This window comes from Puma concolor, chromosome B2, assembly GCF_028749965.1.
Source record: "Puma concolor isolate L17-30 chromosome B2, mPumCon1.1.hap2, whole genome shotgun sequence".
Classification (NCBI taxonomy): Eukaryota; Metazoa; Chordata; class Mammalia; order Carnivora; family Felidae; genus Puma; species Puma concolor.
This window is the reverse complement of record NC_141671.1, coordinates 17,508,856-17,521,128: the sequence shown is the minus strand read 5'-3', so window position 1 is coordinate 17,521,128 and position 12,273 is coordinate 17,508,856. Positions and strand designations below refer to the sequence as shown.

Below are 12,273 nucleotides of genomic sequence, written 5' to 3'. Positions count from 1 at the left end.
AGAATCCGAAGCAGGCCCCAGGCTCTGAGCTGGCAGCACAGAGCCTCACGCGGGGCTTGAACGCACGAACCGTGAGATCATGACCTGAGCCGAAGTCGGACGCTTAACCGACTGAGCCACCCAGGCGCCCCAGATCTTTACAATTTTTAAAGACTGTTATCCAATTCTAAGATTTGAGGATATCACCAATTACACTAGTGAAGTTTATTACTTGATTAAGCAAATGCAGGTGCCATTAGAAGTTTTATTTAATGTTGAGATGATAATTATTCACTTTATGATTTTCTGAATTCCTTGTTCTCTCTTTCAAATAGTGTCAATGTGAAATGATAGACTGCTTTGGGGATTTACAGCCAGACTCACCTAGATTGAAATTCCAGCTCTTGTACTTACTGTATTTCCACGGGCTAGTAATTGAGCCTCTGTGAACCTCTGTTTTCTATCTTTAGGTAATAATACCCTGGAGTGGTGTGGATATTTAAACCAGGTAATATTTGTAAAGGTACTATCAAGAAACATAGTATGTAGGAAATATGATACACATTTTAATTTCCTTCTTAAAAAATGTGTCTAGGGGCACCTGGGTGGCTCAGTCAGTTAAGTATCCGACTCTTGGTTTCGGCTCAGGTCATGATCTCACAGTTCGTGAGTTCCAGCCCCGCGTCGGGCTTTATGCTGACAGTGCAGAGCCTGCGTGGGATTTCTCTCTCCCTCTCTCTCTGCCCCTCCCCAGCTTAGTCTCTCTCTCTCTCTCCCTCTCAAAATAAGCAAACGTTTAAAAATGTGCATATAAAGTCCTTGGCTTAGATTAATAATTTGTTTTTCCCTTGTGTATCGCTTTAGAGAAATATGGTTCCTTTTATTTGGGAGATTTTAAGAGAAGTACAGAGATAATTCTTAGCTAATTTTTATGAACGGATTTCTATCTCAAATAATGGTCATTTCAGTGTCTCTGAATCCTCTACTTCTGGTCTTGCTTTTTGTTTGGTCATTCTAGGATAGAGAGACAGTTTTTTTCTAGAGGAAAGTTTTAAGGCCATCTCAATCTATAAGAAGGCATACTGTAACTTAAATGTTTCATTATATATACTATATTAATAAGGTGAAGTATTCAATCATATGGGCTCTGCGACTCCTGGGAGTTCTCTCAGGAATTCTCCTGGAGAATCTCTGGGATTCTCTCATTCTCAGAAGTGTGCATCATCTGAACATTTCTCCCAGAACAGGTGTTGAGTTCATCTTCCATTTTTATTAGATGTCAAGATACTAGTCTCTAAATAACTTTACAGGTGTATGCTTTATTAAGAACTACAATAAACTACTTTATATGGTAGATTCTGAAATGTAGCAGTCTGCTATTCTGATTATCTTATAGGACACCGAAGAATTAATTTTTTAAAAAATGTCTTAGTTAATTCAGAATTTTGATTAACTTCTGTAATTTTCTCTTTTCACTAATAATTATTAATACATTGCATTGTATGTTGATAAAAGTAGTGGTGATGTCTGGCCAGTTCCACGCCCAGGTGAGAGATTCCAATAGCAAATTATTCCTTTTCTATGAACCTGTTCGGTGCCTAGTGACAGCGTGTACTATAAATACGTATTTTACAGTTGAATAGGAAAATAAGAGGCCTGTCTTCCAGTTACGTGACGTGGTAAAGCGTGACTTTTGCCAGTCCCAGGGAAACTTCCGCGGACGGTTCACAAAATGAGAACGATCGATTGCTGAAATGCAAACACCGACGTCGCCTCGGAGCAGGGGGTCACGGACGGAATGCGTGTGTGATCTTGTTTCTCTGCCCCTCTCTCGTCCAGGTGCAGCCGTCGCCGGCATCTACAGAGTAGCAGGGAAGAACATGGCCCCCCTGGAAGCGCTGGTGTGGGGCGTGGGACAGACTGTATTGACATTAATCATCTCCTTTTCAAGGATCCTCGCCACACTCTGAGGTTTCGGTGGGAATGTCTCACGTCACCGAAGGAAACAGATGTACAGCTTCTCAGAAAATGGCGTTGTTAACGAGCGGGAGTGAAATGGTACCCGAACGTGGAAGGAGCCGGGTCACAAGCGAAGGAAGGCCTTGAGCTGTGTGCAAAGATCGCCCTCTGGTGTTCAAGTGATTGCACTACCGCACTGCACCTTACGTGCCTCCGTCCCGGGCCAGGCGCATTACACTACCGGAAGCTACGAGAGGAAGCACCTTGTTTAGCTGCCAATCAGGTTAACACTGGTGTTGAATCACCGTTGTTAACAGTGTTGTGTTAAGTTACAGGGACGTTTGGAGGAATTGATATATGTGCCAAACTCCTCTTCTTCTTCTTTTTTTGTTTTTTAACATTGATCATGTGACAATTTGCAAGTGTAGATGTAGACGAGTGCTGTGAACCACATCCGACATGAATTCAGGTAACTAGTGAGATTTTTGTCGTGTAACGCTAAATCCCGGATGAGTGCTGAATACCGGATCATTTAATATGATAGGGAAATTACTTGATTTTTCACGTTGAGCGTTTCTGGGATTTAGGGCTTTAATATGTTTAGGCATTATTGTTATTTACTTTAATTTATGTGGAAAATAATACTTAATGGAAAACTAGCTAAACTCTTTTAAGGACTCAAAGTAGACCTGTAGGGTGCATCCTTTCCAGTCACTTAAATAACACTCTTTTAATAGTTTCCCTCCTACGAAACTATTCTGTTGATATGAATTCAGAAACTTTATGGGTCACACACGTTGATTGTAATTTGTGTGTCATGAAAATATAATTTGAAAATTTTCTTATAACCTTTGTAAGAAAAGTCTGAAATGCATGTTGCATTCTTTGACCCTTCTAAAGAAAGTTTTTGCCATGTGAGTCATGGAGAAAACATCTTTATAACTAGTATCTTGGTGGGATTATATTACTTGTTGCACATATCTTGATTTTTGACAAAACATACACAATCTTTAATCTTTCATTCTGGAGTATTAACTATATTTAAAGAGTGGCCTAAATTAGGCTGTGAAAACAAAAAGCCTCATTTGTAGATAAGTAACAAGTAAGCTATATACGAAGAGTAACAAACTATCTTACTTTGGGCATGTGGTAACATGATTTCGCTAAGTAAAAATTGGGGTATATAGTACATAATTTTAAAATTTGGCAGTTAATCTCAGCATATCAGTACAGTCCTGAGCATGTAGTAGAGTGATTCTGTTGTTCAGTTCTTGTTTTATGCTATTCTTTAAATTTACTAGAATGAAAAAGCCCTGAGCATACAACACTTTAAGAGATTCTGGCAAGATGTAATCGTTTTTAAGAGTACAGGAATAAGGGAAAACACAGAGCCTGGTTGAATTTGTCTCCTACTGAGATTTTTAAAAATACCAGGTATTCTTACAAATGTACTAACTCAAAAAGCCACTGCAGAAAATATCTTAAGGGCAATCCAGAAAATAATCTGCATACTCTAGCCTCACTGTTTTATAAATGATTTGGTAAAAAGTAGTTTTCTATTAGGTCCTGTTCAAATGTAAGAACTTCATTGCCCACACTACTTCTGTCCACCAAAAAGCAGAATATGTATGCATGATTTACCAATAAGGAATTGGGGTAGGGGATACTTTTACCAGTATGGAGGCCAATTTGGGGGGTTTACTAATGCTGTGGCTTGGAAATCTGTTTAAAAAAAAAAAACCAATAAGCAACTATGCATCCCTAGAGATCTTTGGAGTAAATCTTAAAATTGATTCTTTTTATTATGTACAAGCCTAGAATTATGTTCATGTGTTCTTTCTATTCCTGATGTTTTCCCAAATTAAATGTAGGCATACATTTCCCAAGTCGGTTTGATTTCTCCGTTTCTTTCAGACTTGAATTGTGTTCTTTACTTTGCCTATTCTGTCAATAATTTCAAGTGTTCATATTCTTTGAGAGGAATTACTGATAATGTGTTTACATTGTTTCAGATCTATCTACAAAATGGGTATTTATTTCAACATATGGTTATTTCATGATTTAGGAAAGTTATCATGGTAAGGGAATAGGGAGCTCATGGTTTGGAATCCAAAATTAGCCACATTAAATCCATCAAGGTGTGGACCAAAGAGATTTTAACTCCTGTTTTTACTCTGGAATGGAAGTATAATTGGATGGAGAATAATTAGTCTGCAGCTGCCCCATCAGGTTGCTTTACATGATGAAGTGTGTGTGTGTGTGTGTGTGTGTGTGTGTGTGTGTGTGTATGTGTGTGTGTACTTTGAAACATTAGGGGAGTTTTTGGTTTCTTTGCTGTTTTTAGTTCTTTTCATTGGGATTTTGTGAAACTGTCCCTCTCTTGATGTTTTGAAATGCAGCTGAATAGAGTGAATTGATGAAATTGTCTTAATAGCTACTTCTATGGCGAGATTTTTTTTAATCGGTGGTTTTCCTACAGAGACAATAGACGCTTGACGATATGTATCTACACACACGTATATATCATTACATACATATATCTAAGGCTGCTATATATGAATATAGTCTAATTGGGAAGCTTTTGTTCAGTGAACGCTTTTCATGTTCTAGTGGAGAATTTTGTGTGTTTGTTCAGTTGAGTGATCTTTTAAATAGGTAAGGATGTGTGAGATTTTTGAATTTGGGGAAATTTTTCTTGGTTTAGTCATGCTGGAGACCCTTTTTTATGATATGACAGAAGCCCTTATTGATGTATTTGGGTGACACCTTCTTAAAATTTGTATGTGATCTAGCAGTAAACTTTCTATGTGACATATGCGGGAAGGAAGGGGGAAATCCTTCAGCGTTTACACTCCTTATTTAAAAAAGATGTTTATTAAAATACCACTGACAGTGAAATCAGTTCCCCAAAGAAGAGACCTCTGGCCCAGTGCCCAAACAAATTCTTATTTATTTTTTTTTTAAATTTTTTTTTTCAACGTTTATTTATTTTGGGGACAGAGAGAGACAGAGCATGAACGGGCGAGGGGCAGAGAGAGAGGGAGACACAGAATCGGAAACAGGCTCCAGGCTCTGAGCCATCAGCCCAGAGCCCGACGCGGGGCTCGAACTCAGGGACCGCGAGATCGTGACCTGGCTGAAGTTGGACGCTTAACCGACTGCGCCACCCAGGCGCCCCCAAACAAATTCTTATTTAACAGACTGATGAGAACTGTCCATAGAGCAGAATTAGTCAGGGGGGCGGAGCCATCTAAGCTACAAGTAGTAAGTCACCCTTTTAAATGCAAGAGGTGCAATGAATCTGCACTGAGGGGTGACTCTACTGGTTGCTTGGAGGAGGAGATTTCTGCACTGAGAGGTGACTCCTACTGGTTGCTAGGAGGAGGAACAGGAGGCGGCCCTGTTCGGTGTTTGTGGCTTAGTCTCCCTTACTCTGGATCTCAGTGGATAGTAGCCAGTGTTACGGTTTATTACCCAGTATACTTTCTTAGTATTTGCAACATAGGTTTCCACGGCCTAAAGTAAGGGTTTTGTTTGTACTTGAAGTGAGAGCTAAGGAGATGAGCTGCCCTGTATAGCATGCATTTGTGATATAAGGAAGAGGGTAAGTTAAAATCAGTGTTGTCCAAAAGGTCTTTGTTAGAGAACATCTAACGAAGACATGAGTGGGGCCGCCATGTGAAGCCGACACTCGCCAACTGACTCAATTTTGTAAATGTTTTTGGTGGATCTGCTGTCTTCAAAGCGCTGTGCTGAGTATTTCCTGTAGTAAGTACGGGGATGACCGAGATGGATCCTGCCCTTGAGTCCTCCAAGAGCCGGCAAGATGGTTACAAGTCCTAAAAAGGTTGGGACACTTGGCTTCCCGAGTTCCTGTTCGAGAGCTTAAGTCCTGTTCCCTCCCCTCAAATTCTGTTTTTCCCAGCTTATCCACCAAAGGAGATATCTGCAACCGAGATCTCATTACTGGGGCAGAGTGGAGAGAATACTAGCCTCTAAGCCAGCAACATCGATTTCAATCCAGGGAGCAGCACTCGTTGATGTTTTGTTTGCGAACGCAAAGCAGTACATGTCTGGTAGCAAATGACCAATAGATAGTCGTTAGAATTTTTTAATTACATTTTTTAATACCAACTGAATACGTTGTTTTATAAAATTCATCTATTTTCTTCAATTTCCACCACCTTTTCCGTGCATGTATTTTAAGAAGGAAACTAAAAAATGTCTCTTAATAAACTCGCTTCCTTTACCTCCTCTCCATCTCTCTCTCTTTAAAAGTTTTTAAAGTTTATTTATTTTGAGAGAGAGACAGAGAGAGTGAACAGGGGAGGGGCAGACAGAGAGAGAATTCCAAGCAGGCTCCACACTGTCAGCACAGGGCCCAATGCGGGGCCCGAACTCACAAACCGCGAGTTCATGACCTGAGCTGAAACCAAGAGTTGGATGCTTAACTGAGTCCCCTGGGCGCCTCCCTCTCCCTGTCTTGATTTTGAAAATCAGCAGATACTCCTCTAAGACCACTTCTGGGAGTTGGTGGTGGTGGGAATGGCCAGGACCAGCAGGGCTAAATTGCCAGTCGTGTTCACCATTAGTTAAAAGAGGAAAAGGGTGAGGGTAACCGGCGTTGACTCCTTTGCCTTATCCTGCTCACTTCCCTTGGATCATTCAGGCAACATTCACTGAATCTCTCCCACCTGCAGCTTACTATCCTGGTAGGGATGGGAAAGGGTGTCCTTTAGGAGTCCCATCTTTCCAAGCTGCCGCCCTGGCCTTTGGGCTTCCTGTGTCGGAGAGAGAACTGGGCTTCAGTGCCCGCCAAGTCCTTCCTCCCACGGACCAAAGGTGCTCACGCCCAGCCTGTTTGTTTCCAACTTCAAGGGAATACTGCTGTTTTTCATTTATGTCCACTTTATAATTCAGGAAGTCACAAGATGCTAAGAATATTGTCTGAAATATTCTCAAACGACTTCACTCTTGCTACTAAAATGCTTCCCTCTCAGAAAAGTCTTAATCAGAATCTCTTCAGAGAGTCCTTACCTGCTTGTAAGATGTGAAGAACATGGAAAGTTAGGAAGAAATTCTGGTAGGCCCAAATTACGGGGAAGTTGGCAATAAACTTGCTGGGCAGCTGAATCAGTTGTTCCTTTTAAGAACCAGAGGTGAGACTCTCGGTGCTGACAGTTGGCTGGTCATCCGTCAGACCAGGTGGCTCATAATGTCCCCGAACTCCCAGTCCTTCTTATAACGTCTTGCAGGGAGACTCTTCAGGTGCAAAAGGACATTATTTGATTAAAGATGAGAAAGTTTTTCAGGCACGTGGCAGCATTTTGTAGCAGCGGGGTGTTTAAAGATGGGAAGAAGAGCTGGGAGGTAACGCAGGAAAGCCTGGGTGCCCGCGATGAAGGCCCCTACGTGATGTGAACACAGCTCCCCCTTGTGTTAGGGTCGTAAACTACACTGTGTGAGTCTGTCTCCTGCACGTTGAAACATGCTGTTTCTTTATTTGTGAGGCTTAACTGGCCACAGAGCATTTGAAATCCTAGTACATTTGTGTGTGTGTGTGTGTGTGTGTGTGTGTGTGTGTGTGTGTGTGTGTGGTAGGTTTTCCTTTCTCATGAAAGGGTCTCTGTTCGGTGTAGGCAATACAGTGTTTTTGAGGAGGCTGCTGAAATAGTTATCTAAAAACGTATCTGTGAATTTGTTTGGGGAAGTAGTGATTAACATACAAAGGATTTTCAGTAAATGTGGGGATGTACCAGTTAATATTTTATTAATGGACAGGAACGCCCACATTCTTTGAGTGAACTGAGCTCTGAGCTGTAACTGTCTCCTCTCCCGCGTTTAGAGGCCTCACTTTTACATTCTTTGTGGCCATTGCACGTATGTTGAACTTACATAGTAACGCTTTCTGGATTTTGAGAACTAATTTTGAGTTTCTTAAAAACCTCCCTCTCCGTTCCATACAGATGTCATATGTTATAGTTTAAATGTACGTACGGTGTGTTCATAGACTCAAAAGAGCTGGTTTAGAAGAAAATGTTCTTAACACCTTATGGGTAGGTATGCAGCTGTAACCTTACCGAAAAATAAATGCTACAGGCCAGCCAAGAGAGCATGAACCTCTTATGTGTTGTTTTAGATTACACTCTGCACCTATGTAGATGTTCCTTCAGTGGTAACATAACTGTCCCCTCTTGGGGAACGTCTTTACGTGTGCAACTGAAACTAGAAAGCTGTGTCACACATACATATAGAAAGAGGAACTATAATTCACACTTACCGTAACGGTAACACGTTTTCTCCTAAATACATACTGATAATTGCTAAAGATCATCTCTTGTTTTAGAGCCCTGTACGAATGAATATGAACTTGGTAGTATTGCTGCTGCTAAGTTACTCTTGTTTTTAAATGAAAATATTTGCACATCATCACTAAGTATCTTGGGGGAAGGAACATTTAAAAGTTTTCTCCACGGAGAGCAAAATAGAGGCACTTGTTGGAAAAGTAATTAAAAGTGATTTACTTTCAATACTGGATGAGTTGATGGTCTACACTTTCTTGGTATTTGTGATATCAGATGCATCTACGATGGAGAGATTCTTTTTACAGTTTTGGCTCTCAACACACACACACACACACACACACATACACACACACGTGCGCGAGCTCTGTATATTTAGATGAACAAACAAAAGTGCACAGTATTTTTCATTTTAGTCCTATAACTTGGTAAAATTTGTAGGATTCTACCATGAAGTATTAACCCCTGACTCTAGTCATTCTAGGACAAGGGGATCAACTTCACGTTCACCAACAAAACTGTCTTGATTTAAATAGCAAAAATATAGTTTACCCGAGAGGTATTAAAAACTCACTTTCAAATTGTGTTAAGTCTCAGACCACCGATGAATCATTTAGCAAAACAGTCCAGTTTTTAAAAGCTAAATGATGCGTTAGTGCCTTGCAGTTAAGACACGTTTGCAAAGTGAATGTGGCAGGATTCAGGATTGGCACATTGTCACTGGAGGCTTAGTGGTTAGGGACAGCGTAATCGAAATTACTCCTTGTGGTTTGTAAAGATCAGCCATTTTGCCGTTGACTCTGACAGATGACAGTTCTTCTCATTACGCTTTCGTGATGTGCTATTGGTCTGTATCTTTTTCTTTTCTACAAGAAAGCTTGAGCTGGAGAAAAATGTAGTCCAGACAAGTTAACGTGGGATTTTAAAATTTAGTTTTGTTGGAAACTCGAAATTCTGGTGTGAGCCGTGTCAGTTTTATACTGTAGTTCAAGGGCAGACACTTTATGTAACCTTTAGGCATACGTTTACCATCAGGGATTTATTTTTACTATAGAAATACTTAATGTACTGTGAAGTTCAAAGACGGGAAGGATACATGTTGAACGGGGTAACGCACAAAAACAAAGGCATACGTGATGAAGTACCCTACATTATGTGAACACGGTCTCCCCCTTCTGTTAAGACTGTAAACTACACTGTATGAGTATGTGTTTGTATTGTGCATGTTTACATAATACGTTTAATTTTGAAGGATTATTTTCAAGACTATGTTTATGTATAATACCTAACAAGCTGTAAATATTGTATACTATTGATTTTTAATTTTATATAAGCAATTTTTTTATTTCCCAATTCATGTATAAATCTCATTGTGTACATAGCGTAATTTCCTGGACAACACAAATTTTGCAGCGAACTTGAATTATCTCAATTGTGGTAAGCATCAGGTTAGCCTTAGAGATGTCGGTCTTGGTTTTAAATTCTTTTTCACCACTCATTTTCTTCAAAGGGCAGCAATAAACTTAACATGTGGGTTATTTGTGACTATAGAAAGTTGGTCTGCAAAGACAAGACCAAGGTTCCAGCCCATTGCTTTCAAGAAAAGATGCACAATTAGTATCATCCACTGTCTAATCACAGGACCGCTTCCGAGGCCCATGTGTCTCTCCTCTTTGTAATAGACAGGGCGAACCCTTTCCCGACACACACATGAAACAGCTGTTAAAAGCAACTCCAGAACTTCAGTGTTGTCATTACATGAAATTTACTGGATTAAAAATTTGTAATATACAGTATTTTAATAAAATTTCTGTATTCAATTTCATGCACTTATATATAAATAAACCTGTCTTTAAAAGCTTTATGGGGCGTTTGACTGTTGATGACAGAGCTTTTCAACTCACTCCCTGTAGTCACGAATGTTTTCTCGTACCCTCCTGTCAGTTCTTCTGGGCCGGTTCTGCGTGCGGGTTTTGGAGGGGCACCGAAAAGTACGCGAGAGGTCCTAAAGACAAACTCGGCTGATTTTGTAGTTTTGCCTAGGACCAGTTGGAGGCCACATAAACATCTTCTTCTAAGAACGATTGTCTTGAAAGGCACACTATTGCTTTTGTTAATAAATGGCTACCACTTACTGAGTGCTTATTATCGGTTCAGATACTTCACGTTCATTCTTTAACACTTTCCGGGGATTCTTTAAGTGGATTACTAAGGTTTGCTATGGCAGTCCTTCACAGACAAAGCATTTGAGAAACTTCTCAAGGTCGCACAGCTAAAAATGCTATGCCGGGGTTTTCTCACTCTATTACCTATTGTTTCTGCACTGTGCTATATTGGTTTCTACAGAGCATTCTGGGAGCTCCTACCTGTAGTAAGATAAAATCTCATTCTTGACCAAGACCAGATGGCATTCTGGGGATTTGAAAAATTATTGACTCAGGGTTTGTATCATCAAGTTTAATGAATATTTTGAATTTTTGTTAGGGATTTCTAGGGGCGAGGGCTAGGTACCCAATTAGCCTCATCTGTTCTCCTGCCTGAGAAAAGATCGGGACCAACAGAGCCAGTCGCTGTAATTGTTACAAGCCCCGCAGGAGTAACTGCTAGCTAACGTGAAAAACTGTGCCAGCAGGGGCGCCTGGGTGGCTCAGTCAGTTAAGCATCCGACTTCGGCTCAGGTCATGATCTCATGGTTCATGGGTTCGAGTCCGGCTCTGTGCTGACAGAGCCTGGAGCCTGCTTCGGGTTCTGTGTCTCCCTCTCTCTCTGCCCCTTCCCCGCTCGTGCTCTGTCTCTCTCTCTCAAAAATAAATAAGCGTTGAAAAAAAATTTAAAAACTGTGCAAGCAAAGTGGAGGTGAACTTTTTTTTTCACGTACACTGACATATTCATGTAATTACTGAATTGAAATGTACTGTATTTTTTCTAGATAACTTTTTCATTCAACCATAACAATTGTAAAATTATTATTCCCTTCCATCTTAAAAAAGTTCTTGAGCAAAGTATAAATCTTGAGATTAAAAAGACATTTTCAGGGGCGCCTGGGTGGCACAGTCGGTTAAGCGTCCGACTTCAGCCAGGTCACGATCTCGCGGTCCGTGAGTTCGAGCCCCGCGTCGGGCTCTGGGCTGATGGCTCAGAGCCTGGAGCCTGTTTCCGGTTCTGTGTCTCCCTCTCTCTCTGCCCCTCCCCCGTTCATGCTCTGTCTCTCCCTGTCCCAAAAATAAATAAACATTGAAAAAAAAAAAATTAAAAAAAAAAGACATTTTCAGGGCGCTTGGGTGACTCAGTGCGTTGAGCAGCCAACTCTTGATTTCGGCTCAGGGTTCCTGGGATCGAGCCCCATGTTGGGCTCTGTGTGGAGCATGGAGCCTGCTTGGGATTCTCTCTCTCTCTCTCTCTCTCTCTCTCTCTCTCTCCTCCCCTTTCCCTCTCCCCCACTCGTGCTCTCTCTCTCTGTCTCTAAAAATACAAGACATTTTCATTTTGATTCTATTATCTTTGGCTCTTGAAGTATTTTTATAAATGGGTAAACTATCTTTGGGAATTTTGCTATTTACCGAGCATGGAAGAGAAAATGTCAGTTTCAGATTTATTGCCATGGGTGCAGGACAAGAGCAGAAGGAAAGCTAACCTGGGGGAAGGATGCTCAGTTATGACACTGAGCTCCATGACAGAGAATGGGTCGGGGTCGCACTTGTGGAGGAAGACTAGCCCAGACTTACTGAATAGGTACTTAATGCCACCCATATTTTAAAGTTGAACCCTTGTTAATTGGTTTTAAGGTACAGGGAGAAAGGTTAGCGGGACCTGTTGACAGATCTTTGAGGAGTAGAATTTGGGTTCACCTCCAGCTTCTAAGGGAATCTTAACAGAAGAATCTTCCCCATTCCACTGTGCTTGTTGATCTGCCATTAATTTCTCCATTATTTGTTGTTATCAGACATCTTTCTTTCGGCCAGTTTTGTGAAGAGCCTTCATGCTCAGAGAATCCTGGGGACGGATTGGCAAAATGGAATCCCATCAGTTGGTT

General features: G+C 40.9%; 1 protein-coding gene and 1 long non-coding RNA gene across 2 annotated transcripts in view; both read left to right on the top strand.

Annotated features, from left to right (window-relative positions):
- TMEM170B (transmembrane protein 170B) overlaps positions 1-3,824 on the top strand; it is a 31,640-nt gene extending 27,816 nt beyond the window's left edge. The window contains exon 3 of the mRNA XM_086706286.1: positions 1,819-3,824. Coding sequence (XP_086562412.1) covers positions 1,819-1,949 — 131 coding nt within the window. The 3' untranslated portion in view covers positions 1,950-3,824. The remainder of the gene's footprint in view (positions 1-1,818) is intronic.
- A 1,295-nt stretch (positions 3,825-5,119) lies between these two features.
- On the top strand, positions 5,120-10,102 carry LOC147580769 (uncharacterized). Its single transcript, XR_015251071.1, has 2 exons — positions 5,120-5,251; positions 5,297-10,102. It is a non-coding gene; the product is annotated as an uncharacterized LOC147580769 (long non-coding RNA).
- The last annotated feature ends 2,171 nt before the right edge of the window (positions 10,103-12,273 follow it).